Source organism: Pan paniscus, chromosome 19 (assembly GCF_029289425.2).
Source record: "Pan paniscus chromosome 19, NHGRI_mPanPan1-v2.0_pri, whole genome shotgun sequence".
Taxonomy (NCBI): Eukaryota; Metazoa; Chordata; class Mammalia; order Primates; family Hominidae; genus Pan; species Pan paniscus.
This window is the reverse complement of record NC_073268.2, coordinates 65,153,910-65,176,525: the sequence shown is the minus strand read 5'-3', so window position 1 is coordinate 65,176,525 and position 22,616 is coordinate 65,153,910. Positions and strand designations below refer to the sequence as shown.

The window sequence follows — 22,616 nt, the reverse complement described above, 5'->3', positions numbered from 1 at the left end:
GTAGAAAACAAGCAGCCTTAGCTATTGAAATGATTTTTAAAGTTCTAAATATTTAGAGTTATATACTGCTTTCAAAGTTTACCATAGTGAAAATTATACTCCTGGGTTTATTACATAGTATATAATATACACTTGCTATATGATATAGCATGAGTTCGAAATGGTTAAAAATATATACCTCTTTCAAAAGTCCAGTTCAGCCCGCAAGGGGACTCAGGCTGAGATCCGGCTGTACCTTGCAGGCCTGGCAGGGCAGAGCTGCAGGAAGGTTAAAAGCAGGCAGCAGCAACCAACCACATGTTGAAAACCAGACTCTAATCTCAACTGGCAGGCTCTCTATCACCTTTCTGTCTTGGTTCAGCACAGTTTAAACCAGGTTGGGGAAAGATACAAAGTCATCCTGAAGATGACTGGAAACACAGGGAGACAAGTGGGCTGGCTTGAAGGTATCATTTGTAGGGGACGGTCAAGTTTAAGAACTTAATCGATTATTTTCAAATCTGCTCTGAAATTGCACTATGTTGAGGCTTTGTGAACTCTGTGCTAGACTTTGAGGGTCTCTAAGAGCAACCTCTCTTGAGGAAAGAGGGCACACAGAAGCTGTACTTGCAGTTGGCTGGTGGATACTAAGGGGATATAGCCAAATAAGACCTTTAATTTTGTTTAAAAAAGTACACCAAAAGTTCATAGATAAATGTTTATTTCAAAAGTTAAGTATTGTCACTTTAATTTTGAAAACTGATTTGCTTATATTTGTTCATATTTTGAAAATGAAGATGAAATTTAAAAGGTAAACATAAAAGACTGACCACACCGCTCACTAGGATGGCTTTAATAAAAACACAGACAATGCCAAGTGCCAATGAGGATATGGAGAAACTGGAACTCTCACATGTTCCTGGTGGCAATGTCAAATGGTGCAGTCTCTTTAAAAATGTTTAACAGAATTACCATATGACCCAGCAATTTTACCTCTAGGTAGCTACCTAAGAAAAATGAAAACATATGTTCTCACCATAACTTGCACATGAGTGTTCACAGCAGCATTAATTACAATGGCCAAAAAGTAGAAAAAAATCCATATCCATTCACTGATGAATGGATAAACAGAACGTGACACATATTTAATATTATGGAATATTATTTGGCCATAAAAAGGAATGAAGTACTTATATGTGCTAGAATCTGGATGAACCTTGAATATATTATGCTAAAAGAAAGAACCGTCAGGGAGGACCACATATTATATGATTCCATTCACATGAAATGTCTAGAATACGCAAATACATAGAGACAGAAAGTAGATTAGTGCTTGCCAGGGGCTGAGGGGAAATGGCAGGTGACTGCTAATGGGTATGGAGTTTCTTTTGGGGTGAGGAAAAGGTTCTAAAATTGATTATGATAATAATTGCATAATGTGAATATACTAAACACTAAATCGTACACTTCTAATGGGTACATTGAATGGTATGTGAATTATATCTCATTTAAATTGTTTCAAAAAAAGAATGAGTAGATAAACAAGCAAATATATAAAGGACTGACAAAATCAGGAGCCTAGAAATGCCCTCCCCTTTGGGTTTACAATTCATACTACCGTTTAGTGATAAAATGCTGGATGTACACTCATGGTTCCTCGGGATTTAACTTTTGCTTATAAAGTTCAATGTAAAATCACAAACCAGTGGTATCAAATCAACCAAAAGAAACTGTAACCTTGGAAAGTACAGACTTTTCACACTGTAACTATAACTTTAAGGCAATCATTCAAGTTGGGTGAAGAAGTCGCAGACAGGGACACCCAGCAGGGGGAGAAGTAACTTCTTGAATGGTACCCTTCCAGGGTGTGACCATTCCGTACGGTGCTGTTAAGTATTTCATGTTCCTCAGTTGTGTTGGGGAAGAAAAATTGAGAACGAGTATTCTTCTAATATTTCTAAAAACATCAGCATAGCTACTGCTTAACTACGATTAAAATCAACTTGGGAAAAGCAGCACTGAAGATTGTGTGCACAGTGGACACATGCAGTACGACATGCAAATCGGCAATGACCGGGAAGCATGGCCCAAAGAAGCTGCTGCCTTCTTTGGGAGAACCTGCTTCCCAGGGATTGATTTGACTCAAAGTAAAATCTAGGTGGGGGTAGGCATGCTACTCACATACAACAGGGATCCACTCTGTAGTTTAAAATGACATCGAAACAAAATGTTAACAACAATGATTTATGTGTTCCATAGGGAATTTGGAAAACCTAAATCTGTGTATTAACTGCTTAACATTATTTCAATAGCGACACAAGTACAAATTAAAAGGACATTTAGCAAGTACCTCTAAAGCATAAAGAAAAACTGGTTTCTGGTCCAGATTTTCCTTCTTTAATTGGCAAAGAAGCTTTTAAATACCCTACAGGATAATGATTATTTCTTTTACCCTCTTCATTTGTATCACTGGTCTATCCTGCAGCTAAAGGAGCAAAAGGACATCATAGGCCTTCATAGGTACAGTACAGCTTGGGTGGCTGGCAATCTCTTAAGAATCTTAAGTAAGATATCTTAAAATCTCAGTGTCTATGACAATTCCTTAGATATTTATGATTATTTCTTTATATTAACAGATCATTTCCATAACTCGATATTGTTTCTTGCTTTATATCAGCTTTATATCATTATGTTTGTGGAAGACCAACCAAAACCATTCCAATGCTAGGGAAAGGATTAAATCCAAGTATAGATGTCCTACTCTATCCAAGGTATCTGGCTCAGGTCTGCCCTCCTTCTCCTCCCAGGTAGTGAGAAATGGAGGTCATGCTATGATTCTTGCTTTTTTCACTGCTATGGTCTGTGGAGCTAAAAGGCAGGCATCTGATAACTAGGAAGAATAACAGTCTTCCACTACTTGCCCAGCATTAAGAAAATTGTAATTGATTTTATTTTACTTATTTATAGAGATGAGGTCTTGCTCCGTTGCCCAGGCTGGAGCACAGTTGTGTGATCATAGCTCACTGCAGCCTCAAATACCTGGGCTCAGGCCTTCTGTCTCAGCCTCCCAAACAGCTGGGACTATAGGTGCGTACCACTGTGCCCAGCTCTAATTTATTTTATATATTAAATATAATTGGGCCTTTGGTTTAAAACACATACAGGCATAAACTATGCCATGCCATAAAACTTTAACAGATCAGAAATTTGTTAGCTCTAAAGGTATAATTTTTAAAGGGGCAGCCCCAAATTCAAAATGTAGTGTAGGGCACAGAGCTAGGTTTCCATGTGTCTGGTAAGTATTAAAATAATTCCACCTAGTAAATGACATATGAAACCATAATTTATAGGCTTCATAAACATGCAGTTCAATGTCATGATAAAAGGGCAAATAAATATTAAAATTTATTGAGAAAACAAATTTAAAGCAAAACGGCATGCGCTTCTCAAGAAAGAATAAGGCTCTAAGCAATAAATTTTCAAAATTAAAATTTTTTAATGACAGATTTCACTTAGAACTAGTGGCATTTGATTCTAGCAGAGACTCAATCTACAGACAGAAATTAGTGCAAACACTTAAGACTAAGAAGCATAAAGAAGAGCACTTGCCTGGTGTTTCACTGGTTTAGGCGATTCCTGCTGTTCATTACAAACAGACAAATGCAAATGTTAGCAAGTTTGAGTCTTTGCCTAGCAGTAAGCCATTTCCAAAGCACCAAGCCAATGTGCAGTTGAGAACTGTGGAAGCTGGGTTGGCTGGCGTTCTCTCAGGCTGTATTAACTACCACTTCTGCATGTCTAAAAATTAAGGAGAACTGACATTTCTATTCTTGCCCTTTTTCTGTCATCACTTCTTCCCATATCTCTACCCTCCCCTCAAGCTGCTGTGGGTAGTAGCAAGAGGCTACTGCAAGTTCAGAAAGAACTGCTGAACAATTCTCAGCAAATCTTTGCAAGAAATTAGGCATCAAGCCACAACCATAATTCCAGTTTGCCCTGTCAGAAAACCTCTTTAACAGCAATTTCCTTGTATCCTAGCCTCTGGGGTGGAAAAAAGCATTGCTGGGTAGGTGGCGGGGAGCAGGTGGAGACAAGGGAGCTGTCAGTTATAGCAGTGTGGAGAGTAGACTGGCTTCCTTATTTTTGTTTCTGAAATTATAAAAGAAGAAGAAGATTTAAAAAACAACAGAGCAGAAACTTACAGGAATATTATGGTCCTTTCTTCCTTTATGTGAAGAAGCAACATGGGCAAGGTACTGAATAACTTTCTTTGTATTTTCTGTCTTCCCAGCACCTGACTCACCCCTGAAAGAAAGAATTAATATAGGCTGCTTTAACGAAAGCACAGCACATGCATTCCAAAATTACAACTGATAAAATTAAATTGTATTGGAACAATAATTAATAAAAATAAAGAGAATAAATAGAAAAAATAACTATCAGCAGTAGTTAGAAAAGAAAATCATCCTTGTAAGAGGTATTAAATAATGAACCCAAATAATTCTTTTTTTTCTTTGAGACAGAGTCTCACTCTGCTGCCCGGGCTGGAGTGCAGTGGCGCGATCTTGGCTCACTGCAACGTCTGTCTCCCGGCTTCAAGGAATTTTTGTGCCTCAGCCTCCTAAGTAGCTGGGATTACATGCACACACCACCATGCCCGGCTAATTCTTACATTTTTAGTAGAGATGGGGTTTCACCATGTTGGCCAGGCTGGTCTCGAACTCCTGGCCTCTAGTGATCTGCTCACCTTGGCCTTTTAAAGCACTGGGATTACGGGCCTGAGCCACTGTGCCCAGCCAACCCAAATATTTCTTGATAGATGCCAGTAAGAGGACACAGGAAAATGTTCACGACACTCTTTTTTCCCTTGGGGGTGGGGGGGTTCTACCAGAGAAGTGAAATTTATTAGAACATTCATGAAGAAAACTCCTCAGTACCATAAACATATCTGGCATTGCAAACAGAGAATCCCTAAAACAATTAAATTAATATGATTTAATCTGAAGCAGCTGAAAGAACTCTGAGATGCCTGCTGGTATTGATACTCATCTTCAAAGCCACTGAAAGCTTTCTCAGATCCCCCTCTCAGAGCAGGCTAGTGACGATTCACTTCCTGGTGCCAGTGTTGTGCCTCATAGGCTGGGTTCCCGATGGCAGGGGCTATAGCCTCATATATTTATTTATTTGTGTTTTGTTTCTTTCTTTCTTTCTTTTTTTTTTTGAGACAAAGTCTTGCTCTGTTGCCCAGGCTGGAGCGCAGTGGCATGATCTCGGCTCATTACAACCTCTGCCTCCTGGGTTCAAACAATTCTCTTGCCTCAGCTTCCCAAGTAGCTAGGACCATAGGCACACGCCACCACGCCTGGCTAAGTTTTTGTATTTTTAGTAGAGACAGGGTCTAGCCATGTTGGCTAGGCTGGTCTCAAACTCCTGACCTCAAGTGATCCACCTGCCCAGCCTGTGTTTTGTTTCTTTTTAATCCTTGTAACTTTTCCCAGTGTTGACACATAGGCAGACGTAATTTGTTGTCAAAATGAGTAAATACTATGAATTTTGTTGTGAATGAGGACAAATGCTACCATTTTAAATGATTCATATTTACAAGCAAGGCTGGCACATTTCAAAAGTTTTCATTTCTACTCACTACTAGGCTTGAAATTCAGACAAGCTGCTACACACACAGCGAGACCTGAATTACGGCCTCTGCTCAAACACTGAAGCTCCCCTAAGACGTGATCAAAGCAAACCTAACTTTACAGTCAACAAAATTCTCAATTTGGATTATAAGAAAAATTTGAATATCTAATTAATTTTTCTTTAAAAAAAACACCCCAAACTCAAAAATGTTATTATATACCTTGCCAACAAATAATCCTCTAAGCATTTAATCTAAGGATTGAAAATCTAATTTTTCGAACAAAGCTGGACTCTTTCTTGGAATTGTACTTAGAATTGCACTATTTGGGCCGGCCACAGGGGCTCATCCTGGGACTTTGGGATGCCAAGGCCGGAGAATCGCTTTAGCCCAAGAGTTCAAGATCAGCCAAGGCAGCATAATGAGACCCATATCTACAAAAAAACCACAACAAATCAGCTGGGTGTGGTAACTCCCACCTGTAGTCCCAGCTACTCAGGAGGCTGAGGTGGGAGGATCTCTCGAGCCTAGGAAGTTGAGGCTGCAGTGAGCTGTGATTGTTCCACTGCACCCCAGCCTGGGCAACAGAGCAAGACCCTGTCTAAAAAAAAAAAAAAAAATTGTACTATTTGAAGTGTCCAAAACTTAAATTTTTCGGTAGTTTACTGAAAAATTACTGGTTGCATTATCTTCTTAACTCTGCACCCAGATAACCACAAACTCAACCGCAGGGAAGACTGGGTGAAGGAACCCTAGTGACCAACTGTTTGCCTCAGTAAAGAAATTTTCTTCTCTGGGCCTCAGTATCCCAAATCTGTAAAATGCAGGCATTGGATTAGATCCTTTCTAGCTCCAAGAGCTGACAATTCTAGATATAACCCACTTAATGGTTTATAAGACTATTTCCTATGTGAAGCTTATTAACCACCCCTCATGTTATCGTAACATTAGTTCCCTTCTGATTTGCCACCCTCAAGTGTTTGAATCTTAGGTACTCCAATCTACCAAACTTTTATTTTAAGGTTTCTGCCCACTATTCATGCTAAAAGAGGCCTTTCTGGCAACCAAGATTACATCAATCTGTACTCTCATTTTTATATCATCTGTATTATTAAATCCATCTGTTGTTTTCTTTTACAACTTTGATAGCTTCACTTTTTACAGCTGAATCTTCAACCTGAAAAAAATTTTATGATTTCAGGTAAGAATTTAATCTAATTGTTTCCCCTAGATGATTCAGCCCACCTCCCAATATCAATGACTGACAAAGACATTCATTCTCAGGTGATATAAAATGTTATCTTTTAGACAGGCATGGTGGCGGGCGCCTGTAATCCCAGCTACTCGGGAGGTTGAGGCAGGAGAATTGCTTGAACCTGGGAAATGGAGGTTGCAGTAAGCCAAGATCTTGCCACTGCACTCAAGCCTGGGCGACAGAGCGAGACTTCACCTGAAAAAAAAAAAAAGTTATCTTTTTCTTATTCCCCATACCTGTGGCATATTTCCAAGCCAGCACCATATTCAGTCGTTCTGAAACGTGACTAACCAGAGCACCCACCATCATCCCTCTTTTTGAAAAGAGCAAAAAGAAATCAAGTAGACTCTGAGGTTTTATTTTTAGGTAAACTTCAAATAGTTTTTTTCTGTTATCTCTTCCCCATCTCCCTGCCTCCCAAATAAAAAACAATAGGTAGAATTTTGAGTTAAGTGGTATCAATATTCATCTTATTTTTTTTTTTTTTTAGGAGAAATGATGTCTTCATCCCTGTGTCTCCCAGGTATAAGTTTTGTATTTTTCTAAGTTCAAAACAAGCAAGGATCATGTTTGCCTTATTTATCCTTAAAATCATAGTGCCTAGCAGAGTTAAGTGCTTGATATAGACTGCTGAGTCAATGAATGAATGTAGGTCCTACATATTTTTAAAGTTTATTCCTAGGCTCTTTTTAATAATTTTTGTTCCTATCAATCTCTTTTCATCACCATTATATTTTCTACCTGGCTACTATTGGCACATAGATAAGAAAATAGTTTCTATTCATTTATTCAATCACTTATTCTTTCAACAAACATTTGCAAATCAACTTCTATGCGTCAGGCATTCTTCTGAGTGCTAGGGATAGAGTGTGAATAGAGTCCATGTCCTTGTGGGGTGCAAGGTTAGAAGAACATACATAAAATAAATAAGAACAGATAAAGATTATTAGATTATAAGGATATAAGGAATGCTGCAAAAGACACTAAAAGGAAAAAGAGAAGGAAGGACAGCCCCTCCTCTAGATATGAAGGTCAAGGGAAAGGCTCTTGAAAGATGAGCAAGAACTGGCAAGTGAAGAGCTAGGGAATGTGTTCAGGAAGATGGAGAGGTACATGCAAAGACCGCAAAGCAGAAAAGAGCTTGGCATAGTCCAGGGACTGATGGCCAGGTGCCAGGATTTGATACAAATAACAATCAGGGGAGGGAGTGGAGAGAGAGACAGATGGAGCAGGAAGGGGAGGGGTGCCATGGACCCTGGAGGTCATGGTAAAGAATCTGGGTTTTATTCAAGTGTAATTTCTTAATAGCTATGACAGTGGTCTCTCTGTTTTGTTCTTAACAGTATTAGAAATACTGAGTGTTTCCATATTAATCGTGATGTTGGTTGTTGGTTTCAAAAAGATAATTTCTTATTACACCAAGAAATGGGCCTCTTTTTTAGACTGATGATGACTTGTCTCAAATATAGTTATGATTGTTACTTTCCAGCCTGGTTTGTCTCTGTGGTTTCCCAGCTAACCGCCTCAATGGACATGCTTCAACGTGTCCTTAAAGCATTTTTTCCTGCCTGTCACACTTACGCAGCCATACTTCAACAATTGCTTATGAGCTGTGCTACATTTTACATATTTCGGGTCTAAGGTAACTCTGCTATAGAAAATATGGCTTCAAAGATAGATACATTCAAAACCTTCCTGTTGAGCTCCCAAGAGGATAGATTATGGGTCTTATATTGCCCACTATAAAATGGGGATAATAGCTCCTAATACATAGGGTTGTTGAAGAAAAAATACAGCTCAACTAAAGCATATAGATGGCATTCAATAAACATTATCCATTATTGTCCACTCAAATATTCATCCACTATACATGAGGTGATTTGAATTACTAAACTTTATGAATCAATAGTTAGGACAGTGGTTAAGAACCTGAGCTACAGAATCAAAATGACCTACCTAGATTCAAATCCTTCTGCCACTCCCTAGCTATGGAGCTTTAGGCAAGTTACTCAGTTCTCTGAGGCTCAGTTTATATGCCTTTAAAATGAGACTTCATAGGACTGAGATAATGCGGGAAAGGGCCTAGCACTGTCCTCGCCAAAAGGCTCTCAATAAATGGTAGTGGTGATACCAATAGTTATGATAATGATCCATGATGATGATGATGAAGATGGTAATGGAAATTTTTAAAATCTGATTTTAATGAAGGAGGTGGCAGGATCAAAGGAGTATAAATCTTGGAAAAATAGAATAAACAATGAGAAATGGCACATCTGTCCCAGATGGAAAAAGAGGAGGTAACTAAAAGCAGCTTGAACAAAAGCAGAGGGAAGAGAGCCAAAAAGAAAGCTCAGCAGACTTCTCTCTAAGAAAATTAAGAGACTCCTCAGAAAAGTGAACAACAGGCCAAGACCTCAAAGAGTGAGGACAAAGGGAATCTGACCTCATTTCCATCAACAAAATGAGATGTTAACGGTGAAGCAGTCTTACACTTTAAGTGGCTGGTTGTTTCACTGCTGGTCTAAGACAGGACTATGGTTAAGGGGAAAGGCTGCAGTCCCAGCATCGTGCTCTTTTGGAGAAGAAATCCTTCAAAGAGAGTGGTAGAAGTACAAAGCTAACAAGAACAAAGCAAGGAGGCTTCTAGCTGGAGGTGTCCTGCATCTGTTGAAGCACATTCGGACACAAAAGATCAGGAGTTTCTAAACATGAACATGTTTGCGTTTCCTCAATAGGTCTACAGCTTTGGCTTCTCAAAGGGATGTGCAATCCAAAACAAAAACATAAAAACAACAGCCTAAAGAAGCAGTGACGCAGATCATTAATACGTGACCAATTCTGAGACCTTTGAATTCCTTCTGGACCATGGGGATTTCCCCAATGAGAAACCCCTTTTTCAGATCTTTATTGGTAAAAATATTGCTATTTTATTTTGTCTGGATATTTGTAACACTGAATTCAGCCTAGCTTCAAAAATCACCCTCTGCTTGAAGTTCTTGTTTTAGATAACCTCGATTTGAAAAACACCAGATACATATTACCCCCTATATTATCTATACCTATGCAAACATATAACATTAGTAGATGACTTCCTACAGTTTCCAAACTCTCTTTAGAGAGCAGCTTACTGGGAAGAGCAGAGATTTTGTGATCAACATAAGCTTGGACTCAAGTCTCCCCTATCGCACTGGCACTACCTCATCAGGTCTTGGATAATGTGACAGTAAATGGACATAACAGAGGTATTGCAAAGATTAACGGAGAGAACACTTCCAAAGATATGTTCACTTTCCTTGCATATTTGCCTAGAACATTTTACATTTCTATTTACAAGTTGATTTGATACTTCTTTTTCTTCCATAACATAGATGTCATCGAAAGTGAGACACACAGCTATAGCCATCTAATAATTCCCAAAGTTTTAGGACTTGAGGACATCTAAAATAGAGTCATTAGAAAAGCAAATTGACTAAATAGTTAACTAAATAATACCTTTTTTTTTTTAACAAGAGGAAAGGCACACAAATTCATTTAACATGAGCGTGGGGAGAATCACAGACTGATTGCCCCCCTAAATAGTTATTCTCATATGGCAATAGGGTTTAGAGAGGCTGACAATCTGATCCAGAATCACATAGTTCATGGCGGAGCTGGGAGAAGAAAGAACACCAGAGTTCTATCTGACCACACAATGTTTTTTCAACTACATTACACTGTTGCCTTCGCTGTTTAATCAATTCTATCAATTTAGTTGCCTTAAAACTTTTAACGTATGTTATTCCTAGCAGGAATCAACTGTTCTCAATCCTGGCTGGCTGGCTATCATTACTTAATGTAATATTTGTATATAATAGATAAGATTCCTTTACAAAAACATCGACTGTCACATCTTAATAGGCCATTGTGAGGCAACCATTATTTTATAATTTTTACATTATACTCAAATATACTCAAAAGGAGAAAACCAACTTGCCTAAAGCAGTTAGAGTCATAAAATATAAACAGAGTATTCTTTAAAAGGGGGGTTTAAGAGAACAGAGTAATTTCCTCATCAAGGGTGACTGCTTTGTGAATTTTAATGCTGATGAGAAGGAAAATCAACATGAGGATTACACTGTAGCAGGATTTCACCTCCAGTTCTATGGGGGTGCAAGTGTGAAAGACCACTCTCTCCTGAGAGAGGATGCATGCAGCCTGAGTGTCTTCACCACACACGAGAATACTAGGATACTCAGATAAACAAGCATTAAACAGGCAGCTTGCAAGCGGGAGCTCACAAGGCCTGGCCTGAGTTTGCAGAAACAAAAGGTTACCTGGGGAACTATGGGCAGATAAGGCCAGAGTGTAAATTAAGAAGTATATCCTTTTGGGGGAAAAGCAAATTACAGAATAAATGACTGAAAAAGTGAAATGCTGACCTAAAGGAAGATGCTGAGGCAAAATTAATATAGAAAGTGTATTTGGGCCAAGGTTGAAGCCAGCTGCCCAGGACACACTTCAACTTGCCTTGGGCCATTTTTACAAGCAGTTTTTAAAGGACAGAGGGTACAAAGAGTGGGCTGATACAAAGCTGTGTGACAGGAATTCTCACTGGTTTACAGAGATAACATTGATTAGTGATTGGATACACACTGTTGAACCACAGGGGTGAGTTATAGTGTCTAGTGTATGGCATTTTTTGGCTACTTGGCATCAGTCTAGAGCACACTTAACAGGTGGCTTTAAGAGGTAATTATCTAGTTCAAGGAGGGAGTGAAACTGTTGTTTCCTTCCAATGCCTCTCTGGGCCTGATAATTTAAAGGGGCTTGCATTCCTCACATAAAAAGGCTTTCTTTCTCAAAAGCTTAAGGAGATGCTATCAAACTACTTAATACTGATTAAGAAATAATAATAAAACCATGTTGCACCTAGTTGTATTTATTATTTATTTACTTATTGAGACGGAGTTTCGCTCTTATTGCCCAGGCTGGAGTGCAATGGCGCAATCTCAGCTCACCACAACCTCCGCCTCCCGGGTTCAAGCAATTCTTCTGCTTCAGCCTCTCAAGTAGCTGAGATTATAGGCATGCACCACCATGCCCAGCCAATTTTGTATTTTTAGTAGAGACGGGGTTTCTCTATGTTGGTCAGGCTGGTTGCGAACTCCCAGCCTCAGGTGATCCGCCCACCTTGGCCTCCCAAAGTGCTGGGATTACAGGCGTGAGCCATCATGCCTGGCCTGTATTTTCTTTTGGTCGTACTACATATATATATATGTGTGTGTGTATATTATATATATATGTGTGTGTGTACATATATGTGTGTGTATATATATGTGTGTATATATCTATATATGTGTATATATATATGTGCGTGTGTGTGTGTGTGTATATATATATATATATAGCTACATATGGAAAGTTTGTGAAGTTGACTAAACAGTTTTTTAATAAGAGAAAAGGCATACAAATTTATTTAACATGAGCATGGGGAGAATCACAGAGTGACTGCCCCTAAATAGTTATCTTATGCAGAAAACTTAATTAGCTTGGCGGTGGACTAAGTTTATGAAGACCCCAGTCACACACACTTGGAGTACTGTATTTGGTGGATCCTCAAAGGCACCATGGAACATATAATATTTTCTTAAATCTAAGATACATTGTTTCACTTTTTCATATTTTTCAGGGCACAATGTAACTTTATAATAGACATGAACATGAAAAGCTGTTACTAAATATCAGCGGTATCTAAAAAATTTTAAACTATAATGAGGCTGAGAGAGGTGGAGGTAGGTAAGTACGGGGGGACAGGAGAAGGAACTTTCTGGGGTGATGGTATTATTGTCTACATCTTGATAACGGTTCAGGTTATACAAGGACTTAGGAAATGAATAATTAAGGTTTGTCCATTGAATTCTAAGTAAATTTTGTTTCAAAAGAAAAAGATGAAAATACTGGGCTTCAGTTAACACTATATGCTTAAGTACTTAGGGGACAGTGTACTGATGTCTATCTACAATTGAACTTGAAATGCATCAAATGAAGGGATTAATAGCCCACTAAAGTGGTATGAAAATCACTTTAAACTGAAAACATCTCAGCAGCCACATAAGGAAACATCATCTAAACTTTAGCAGGACCCCCAGTGTATGCAGCTGCCACTGACCCCTCCCAGGGAGGTTCCCAGATTGAGAAAAGCATGCCCTTTAGCACTGAACAGAGTGAACCCAGCTGTTCATCAGCATCAAATAGACCAAGAGAACCCTCCATACTTTCCCACTGAAGCCTTAAACTTCACGGGACCCTTTTGTCAGGGAGAGGATATATGCCTTTTATTTCTATAATTCCGTAAGACACTCATCACTGAGTACGCTTGTGTAAATAAGTCTTATCTTTTCTCTGTTAATCTGTCTATTGTCAGTTAACTTGCAGGTCCCCTGAACCCAAGTTGCAAGAGGAAAAGTTTTCCTCCCAACATAAACAGTATAAGAAGGACTGATGGATGACAGACAGGATAAAGCAAGTACAGTGAAATATTAACAGTAGAATCTAGGTGGTAGACACATGGGTGCTCACTGCAAAATTCTTTCAACTGTGCTTTATGTCTGAAAATATTCATAATAAAATGGAAAAAGCAATTTAAAAAAGAATGGAAGAAAACAAATATGGTACTTGATGACTGCCCCTTTGTACCCAAGAAGAGATAAACCCAGGTGCTAGAAGACTTACCTCATAAATCCAAGTCTATTAATTGGTGACAAAGTACAAACTAAAATGGTGTCGATCATCTAATCATAAGTGCTAGCGTCTGTACTGGCCACTTTGGGTAACAAAATAAGTACTCACGAACTTTTGTTCTGTCAAACAGCAAGTCATTCCCTCCCTAAGTGCTTCCTGCTTTCAGACGTTCCCAAAAGTCTTCATCAAACCACTTCATCTAAGAGAAGGTACAAGTCTCCACCTGGTTTTGGTTGTATTCCAACACATCCATGGTGGATCAGCTAAAGTAATGGCTCCAATTGTTTCATGCCTCACTTTATGATGTTTCCCACCTGACTCATGCCATGCCTTGCCATGTCTTGCTTGGGAATGGGACAGCAGAATGTGACACAAGCAGAAACGTGAACAATGCTTACACACTGGAGCTTGCCCTCTTGCTGCTGTTGAACGCTGCTACCACGTTAAAAGCCAGGGCTAGACTGCCAGAGAAAGAGACACCAAGTGGAGAAGAAACCAAGGCACCCCCACCAACAGTCAGCCAGCCATCCCACAGTTGTCTGTAGACGCAGCAGTGAGCCTCCAATAAGAAAGCTGAGCCTGGCCCAGATCTGCAGAACTGCCCAGCTGAGCCCAATCCAACTGCTGGGAAACCTGTAGAACCGTGCTGATTTGAGCCACTAAGTTTCAGCGTGATTTGCTGTTCAGGAAAAGCTAATTTATATAACTCCTCAAGGCTAAACAATGCTAGCAAAAAATTCATATAACCAAGCCGACTGACTAACTCTCATCTCCTCAAACCTCCTATCCTGCCACTCCTCCCCTTTCTTATTAAATACCAAGTCTTCTACTTCACAGAAAAGAGAAACCATTAGATTAGAATTTTCTCAATTCACAGCTCCCCACCCCTACTTACCCACATTGGTACTCATCTGCCTCCTTGGCCCGTCACTGGAGAAGAGTCGCGCCCCCCGCTAGGACCTCACTGTGCCCAGACACCCAACCCCTGTGCTCTGCACCTCATCACCCTCCTTGCTCTCTCAATTCTCCTTCCTGCCCAAATCCAAGCCACTCCCAAAATGTTATCTTCCTCTCATCAGCACTGAATCTCACCCACACTAAAAACACCAAAAACAAAAATCCTATTGATCTCTTACCACCACTCAACTACTCTCCACCTTCCCAAACTATCTGAAAGTAGTAGGTTCATACTTGAGTTTTCTAAAAATTGTATTTTATTTTTGACATTTTCACCTCCCCTTCATGCCTCAACTGCCACCCGGCTTCTACCTCTTCGCTATCCCCAGTCCACTCCAGCACCCTCCACTCTCTATTGCTGGGTCCAGTGGGCACGCTGCTGCTCATCTCATCCACTCAATCTGAAGTGCTGACCCCTCCCTCTGTCCCAAAATGCCTCTCTCCCCTTGACTGCTGTGCCACCACACCTTCTTGCCTCCTCATGCCCCTATGATGGGTCATTTTAGCCTTCTTTGTGGTTCTTCCTCCTCTGCCTGACCCTTGAGTGTAGGCTTTCCTCAGGATTCCACACTCTGCTTTCTCTCAACACATTCTTCTAAGGTAATCTCATTCATTGGCATGGCTTCCATCACCTTCCATGCCACTGACTCTTCAGATCTGCATTTCTAGCACAGATCTCACTCTCCTGAGCTCCAAACCCACATATCCAAGAGCCCAATGACAGCTCCACTTACATGAGCCATAGGGACCTCAAATGCAGTGTGTCCTAAACCAAACTCATTATCATCCACTCCAAACCTGTTCTTCCTCCCATGTTCCCATGTCAGGAGATTTCAGCAACAAAACCTTCTCTTAGCTCCTTTTTCTTATGCATGTAAATCACCAAGTCTTGGTAAATCTGCCTCCTAAACTGAACACCGCTTAAACGCAACCACTGCTCTCTAGGTTCATAACTACTTCTATACCTGAAGTCCTCACCATCTCTTGCCTAGATAACTGAATAGCCTCCTAACTGGTCCTCTTGTTTCAACTCTTCCTCCACTCCATTTTCCACACTGCTGCCAAAGTAATCTTTCTAATGTGCAAATCTAATTGTGTCCTGTTGTGGATATTGTTTTATTCTGCTGTGAATGTTTAACACTGAGCACACAGTACAGTAGGCACTTGATAATCAGTAAATGCTTATTGAGTAAAAAGAATAAATTACTGAAACGTCCAGTAGGCCTACACTTTGACCTATGAACTAAAGATGTAAGTTTCACAGATTAACATTATAAAGTATGTGAAAAGCCCAGACTGACAACCAACCATTAACACCAAATTTAAGCAACTTACATAATCTTAGTCTTAAAATAACTGCGAGGTTTACATCAAACTCTTAAAAATTACTGCTCTACTTCTCCCCTCCCCCCAGACAAAAATAGTTGCTCCACTTTCCAAGAAAATCAAAAACAAATCTGAACATTCAACATTTACTTACGTGCAAAGAATTGACTGGTCCTCACGATCTATAAAACAGAACAAAACAAACAAAAAAAAGAAAGTGACCATTTGCCTGGTTTAAAAATATTTGATATAATAAAGTTGCAGTAATAGCCTATAAAATATTAGTAACTACTCCTCTCAAGCCAAGTTAATGCCTCCAACCCCATTATACAGTCCTAAATCTAATCAAACCCCCTCATTATCTCCTATTATTATGCCAGAGTCTCTGGGGGTAAATAACAGTAACTCAGGCTTATGCCACACATCGTTTGCCTGGATGACTTTATATGCCTAATTAACCTTGATTCTCAAACCCTGCCGCATACAAATTCAACCGGGAAGTTTTATAAAAATGTATTTCCTGGCACTCCACCTCACTAAATCATTCAACTCTGGGAGATGGGGATTAAAAACCCTTCTTTAAATAAGCTCCCCAGGTGATTCTGACACCTGGCCAGATTTGGAAACCACGGCCTTTCAGAATGGCTTCAAGAATACCCACAACCAGAGAGGAATCATTGCTAATGTCATCTTAAAGGAGGAAAAAAAGTATTAAACGCTGAGTGGAAAGAAAGTTGAAGGAGGATAAACATCTATAAATATTGTCTCAAGTCAACATGTTTTATACACCAAATACAACAAAAGAATCTAACATGATTTTAAAGTGATTAATAATTTAAGGATCCAACTAAAATTTTCAAATAAAAAGGTGAAAATCAAACCACTATCTAGCCCATGGACAAAATTACCAGTAGAGGATGCAGAATTTCTAATCACTTATGAGTATTATTATCCCTATTTCACAGATGAGAAAATGTTCCTCAGGGAAGCTAGGTAATCCTCCCAAGTGACACGGCTACGAGGGGGCAAGGTTGCCAGGATGAGGACCCAGGCCTGTCTGCCTCTAGCACCTGTGTGTGTTCTCAACAATACGAAACAAGTTTGTCATTGCCTAGAAAGGAACTGAGCTCACAGGTCCTGGCCAAAGTAGCTTTTTTGCTGCTTGCTATGCTGTGCTTTCTTTTCCTCTGGTGGATGCCTCGGGTGCCTAAGGAGGATTTCACAGCAGTTAGGCATAAATAACTTCCATGAAAGAGAAATAAGTGCTCCGTTCACTATGTCGTATTCTTTTTTACATAATATTATTAAACAAATCCATTCATATATTCTATGTATAAACTGAGATTTACAAAGAACATAGTACTGTCCTGCTCAAGTCTAATTTCTTTTTTCTTTTTCTTTTTTTCAGACAGAGTCTCGCTCTGTTGCCCAGGCTGGAGTGCAGTGGTGTGATCTCAGCTCACTGCAACCTCCGTCTCCTCGGCTCAAGTAATCCTCCCACCTCAGCCTACTGAGTAGCTGGGACCACAGGCAGGTGCCACCATGCCCGGCTAATTTTTGTATCTTTGTAGAGACAGGGTTTTGCCATGTTGCCCAGGCTGGTCTTGAACTCCTAGGCTTAAGGGATCCACCTGCCTCGGCCTCCCACAGTGTTGGGATTACAGGTGTGAGCCATGGCACCCGGCCCTAATTTCATTCTAATAGCTCATAACCTGGTGTTATTCTTCCTTCTGGCTGCCACAGCCAACATTTATAGTACATAGTCAATGTCTGCCTCCTTTATTCATTTACTTACACAGAGATCACACTATATCCTTTCTTCCAACATACTCTTCCTAGACACAGAACCACTGGGATATCTCCTGCATGTCCCTTTGGCCTTGATCCAGCTTCACCTCCTCTAGGAATACCTTCCCAAACACTCTCCCTCAGGTTTCTCAATGTCGCTTTTTTTTTTTTTTTTTTGAGATGGAGTCTTGCTCTATTGCCCAGGCTGGAGTGCAGTGGCACAATCTCGGCTCACTGCAAGCTCCACCTCGCGGGTTCACGCCATTCTCCTGCCTCAGTCTCCTGAGTAGCTGGGACTACAGGCGCCCGCCACCACGCCCGGCTAATTTTTTGTGTTTTTAGTAGAGACGGGGTTTCACCGTGTTAGCCAGGATGGTCTCGATCTCCCGACCTTGTGATTCACCCACCTCGGCCTCCCAAAGTGCTGGGATCACAGGCGTGAGCCACCGTGCCTGGCCAATGTTGCCTTCTTTTAAGTGTATTTTAGAATCAGACAAACAATACTGCAGTTGACTGCCCACTAGAACGCATTGCTTGAGATCCGAGACTGTCTTACTTCTTTATTCTCAGCATTAACAGCCTTGGTGAGCCACAGCTAGCTTTAATAGAGGTCTGCTGAGAGAAACCCAGTGCTAGGTGCCATGTGGGCACTGGCAAGATAATGGGGCCTGGAATCTTTTCTAGTTCTAGTTCTGCCACAAACTGTATATCTATAAATGAGGCATTTATTCCTTGCTGGCTGGTTCTTCACCTATAAACCATGATTTTACCACGTCTTTGCATATTCACTCTCAATACGAATCTTCAGACCCCCGAATTTTCCTGGTCTTAGCAATTTCTATAGAACTCCACTATACCAAGTTGTTTGTGGCTTTTCGAAAGTAGTTTACACATTAAAGAAATCAAAGCACACAAAAATTAACCCAAATCTAATTGCCTCCTAATTCATTCAAAATGGCATTCTTCCTGCGTCTGTACATGCTATTATCAATGTCTAAAATTTGAGACCTACACTGCAGCCTGCTGCATACTTCATTCCCCCACGCTTCTTGCTATCCCACCCCCTGTCAAACAACAACAAAAAACCAAGTCTCTTCTAGCCAGACCCATCTATTTTTGTTATTTGTCTGTCTGATCTTGTATTAACTTTGGGCCTCAGTACACAGGGGATAGGCTTGCCAACCTCCCAGATTCTCTCCAACTCTGTGATCAACTCCCCACCTCTGCTTCACTGAATCCTCTCTACCCTTCAAGGATCAACTGCAGGACTACGACAGTTTCCAATGATCTTTATACTCTAAAACCCTATACATGTAACCAAACAGAGCCTTATGGTGATATTAAAGGGGGAAAAACTCACTTTCAAAAATGCAACTAGCCTTCTAAACAGTAGGGACTCATTTGATAGCTCAGTATTTTCCAAAGCACCTTCTAAAAATCACATAAGGAGGTATGCAATAAATCCGTGTTGAATCAAATCATTTTCTAAACATGAGAAAGTTTTTAAATCAATGATCTGGGCTCTTACCTAAATAAAAACTAGAAAAGAGCAAATTAAATCCAAAGTAAGGAGAAGAAAGGAAATGATAAAGAAATTAATGAAATGGAAAACAGAAAAAAGAAAAAAAATCAATGAAACCAAATGTTCCTTCTTTGAGAAGATCAATGGTATTGACAAACCTCTAGCTGAAGTAATCAGGAAAAAGGAGAAAAGGACACAAACTGCCAATATCTGTAATTTTTAAAAAGTAGTATCATTAAGAACCCATGGATATTGAAAAGATAATAAGAAAATATTAAGAATGACTTTATGACAAAATATTCAACAACTAAGATGAAAGGGATAAATTATTTAAAAGACACAACCACTAAAACTCACTCAAGAAGAAATGGTAACCTGCATAGCCTTCTATCTATTAAAGAAAATGAAATTGTAATTAAAAATCTTCTCACAAAGAAATCATAGCTCTATTAGAAAATTCTACAAAACAGGTAGGGAATAAATAACACCAATTCTATATAAACTCTTTAGAAAACGGAAGAGGAAGAAGCATTTCTCAATCCATTCTAAGAGACAAACCTTACCCTGATAATGAAATCAGAAGAAAAAAAAAAAAAGACATTGCAATAAAAGAAAACCAAATATAAATATCACTCATAAACAAATGCTCAAAAATTCTTAACAAAATGTTAGTAAATCAAATCCAGCTATATATATATATATATATATATATATATATATATATATATAAAAGATGATGCACAGAAAGAACAAATGGTGTCTGTCCTGGGAGTGCAAGGTTAGTTCAACATCCCAAAGGTGAATAATCTAATTCATCATATCAACAGACTTAAAGAAGAAACACCCTCTGACCATCTGAATAGATGTAAAAAAGCGTTTGACAAAACTTAATATCAACTGATGATTTTTAAAAACTCAGCAAACTAGAAATACAAGGGAACTTCAACCTGATAAAGGTCAGTCACAAACAACCCTACAGTTAATATCCTCTTTAATAGTGAAAAACTGAATGCTATCCCTCTAAGGTCAGGGACAAGGGAAGGATATTTGTTCTCACCATTCCTACTCAACGCTACAAAGTAAGAAAACAAAATCCAAAGCATAGATTGAAAAGGAGGAAATAGCAATGTCTCTATTTGCAGAGGACATAGACAGAAAATCCCAAACAATGTACAATACACAAAAACAAACAAACAAACAAAAAAACCCTTTCAGACTAAGTTTAGCAAGGTTGCAAAAAAAAGTCAATGTATATTTTAAATATCCTATTTCTATATATTAATAATGAACAATTTGAAATTGAAATTTTGAAAGTTCCATTAAAACTAAAAAAATTAAATGTTTAGTTATACCAAGGTATATGATATACTTGGTTATAAATCTCACGAAGTATATGCAACATCTCTGTATGCTGAAAACTACAAAACACTAATGAAAGAAGTCAAAGAAGACCTATAGAGAGACAAACCGTGCTCATGGATTGGAAGACTCAATATTGCTGTTAATTCGGCCTCAACTGATCTATAGATTCAGTGCAATCCAATCAAAATGTTAGCAGGATATTTTGGGCAAAAAGCGACAAACTGATTTCTAAAATTTATACCTATGGAAAGACAAAGGAACTAAAATAAAGAATTTTTAAAAAGAACAGTGGTGGAAGACTCACACTACCTGATTTCAAGGTTTACTATAAAGCTACTGTAACTAAGCCAGTGTGATACTGGCAAAAGGAAAGACATATAGATCAAAGGAACAGAGAGTCCTGGAATAGACCTTCGTTGATTTTCCACAAAGGTACAAAGGCAATTCAATTGAGAAATAGTTGTTTCAACAAACAGTGCTAGAACAATTGAATATCCATAAGCAAAAAGATGACTCGCAACCCATACTTTGCACCATATACAAAAATTAAACCAAAATAGGTCACAGGCTGGGAGGAAAAAAATTGCAAATCACTTATCCAATAAAAGACTTATATCTAGAAAGGACAAAGAACTCTCAAAATTGAAAAATCAGAAAACTATCAAATTTTTAAAAATGATAGTAAGATTTGGACATTTCACCAAAGATATACAGATGCAAAATAAGCACATCAAAAGATGCATTAGGAAAATGCAACTTAAAACTACAGTGAGATACTACTACTCATCTATTAGAAAGACTACAATTTAATAAAGATGGACAATACCAAGGGCTAACAAGGATGGTGAACACCTGGAACTCATCTATTGCTGGTAGAAATGCAAAATGGCACAGCCACTTTAGAAAATAGTTTGGTAATTTCTTATAAAGTTAAACACACATCTACCATATGACCCAGCGATCTTACTCCTAGGTATTGACTCAAATGAAATGAAAACTTATGCTCTCACAAAAGCCTGTATACATATGTTGACCCCTGTTATCTGTGGGGGATTGGTTCCACGACAACCCCAACCCACAGCAGATAAAAAAATCCATGGATACTCAAGTCCCTTATATAAAATGGCAGAGTATCTGCATATACCCTACACACATCCTCCCATATATTGAAACTTTATAAGTCCTGTCTAGATTACTTATAATAGTACAATGAAAATGCTATGTAAATAGTTGCTATAGTGTATTGTTTAGGGAATAATGAAAAGAACAAAAGTCTGTCTGTACATCTTCAGTACAGGTGCAACCATCCATTATTTTCCCCAATCCACAGTTGGTTGAATCTGCAAATGTGGGACCCACGAATACAGAGGGCCAACTGTACAGTGTCTTAATTGCCAAAAACTGAAAACAATCTAAATGTTCTTTACATGGTGAGTGAATAAACCATGGAATATGCATATAATGGACTATTACTCGGCACTAAAAAAGAGTGAACTACTGGTGAATGAATCTCAAATGCATTATGCTAAAAAAAGAAGCCACACTCAAAAGGTTAAAGTGTGGATGACTATAGGACATTCTCGAAACGGCAGCACTAGTGTTTATTCCTAGCGTTTATTTATTTTTGGCTACAGTAAAGGATAATGGGTGATTCATAAGAAAGCTAATGATTTTTGGACATTTTAAAACTAATCGCCTTATGAAATCGCCATTTCACTCTCCTTAATCCCTTCAGTCTGTGTGCCCTCACCCTCTTTTCGTTTTCCTCATACTACTCAATATTGTCTTTATTTGTATGCTGTCTCCCCAATAAGAACAGTTCTTTTTTTTTTTTTTTTTTTTTGAGACAGAGTTTTGCTCTTGTCACCCAGGCTGCAGTGCAATGGCGCGATCTCCACTCACTGCAACCTCCGCCTCCCGGGTTCAAGTGATTCTCCTGCCTCAGCCTCCCAAGTAGCTGCGATTACAGGAATGCGCCACCACACCTGGCTAATTTTGTATTTTTAGTAGAGACAGGTTTCTCCGTATTGGTCAGGCTGGTCTTGAACTCCCGACCTCAGGTGATCTGCCTG

General features: G+C 39.1%; 1 protein-coding gene across 9 annotated transcripts in view; it reads right to left on the bottom strand.

Moving 5' to 3' along the window:
- The window catches only part of MYH10 (myosin heavy chain 10), a 156,444-nt gene that overhangs the window by 98,160 nt on the left and 35,668 nt on the right, over nucleotides 1–22,616 (bottom strand). For 4 of the 9 annotated variants that reach the window (XM_063599244.1, XM_034942396.3, XM_034942397.3 and 1 more), the window contains 3 exons: nucleotides 16,027–16,054; nucleotides 4,182–4,284; nucleotides 3,589–3,618 (listed from right to left, as the gene is read on the bottom strand). In XM_063599244.1, the coding sequence (XP_063455314.1) occupies nucleotides 3,589–3,618; nucleotides 4,182–4,284; nucleotides 16,027–16,054 (161 nt within the window). The remainder of the gene's footprint in view (nucleotides 1–3,588; nucleotides 3,619–4,181; nucleotides 4,285–16,026; nucleotides 16,055–22,616) is intronic. The other 5 variants (XM_055101731.2, XM_034942395.3, XM_055101733.2 and 2 more) reach the window with 2 other exon arrangements.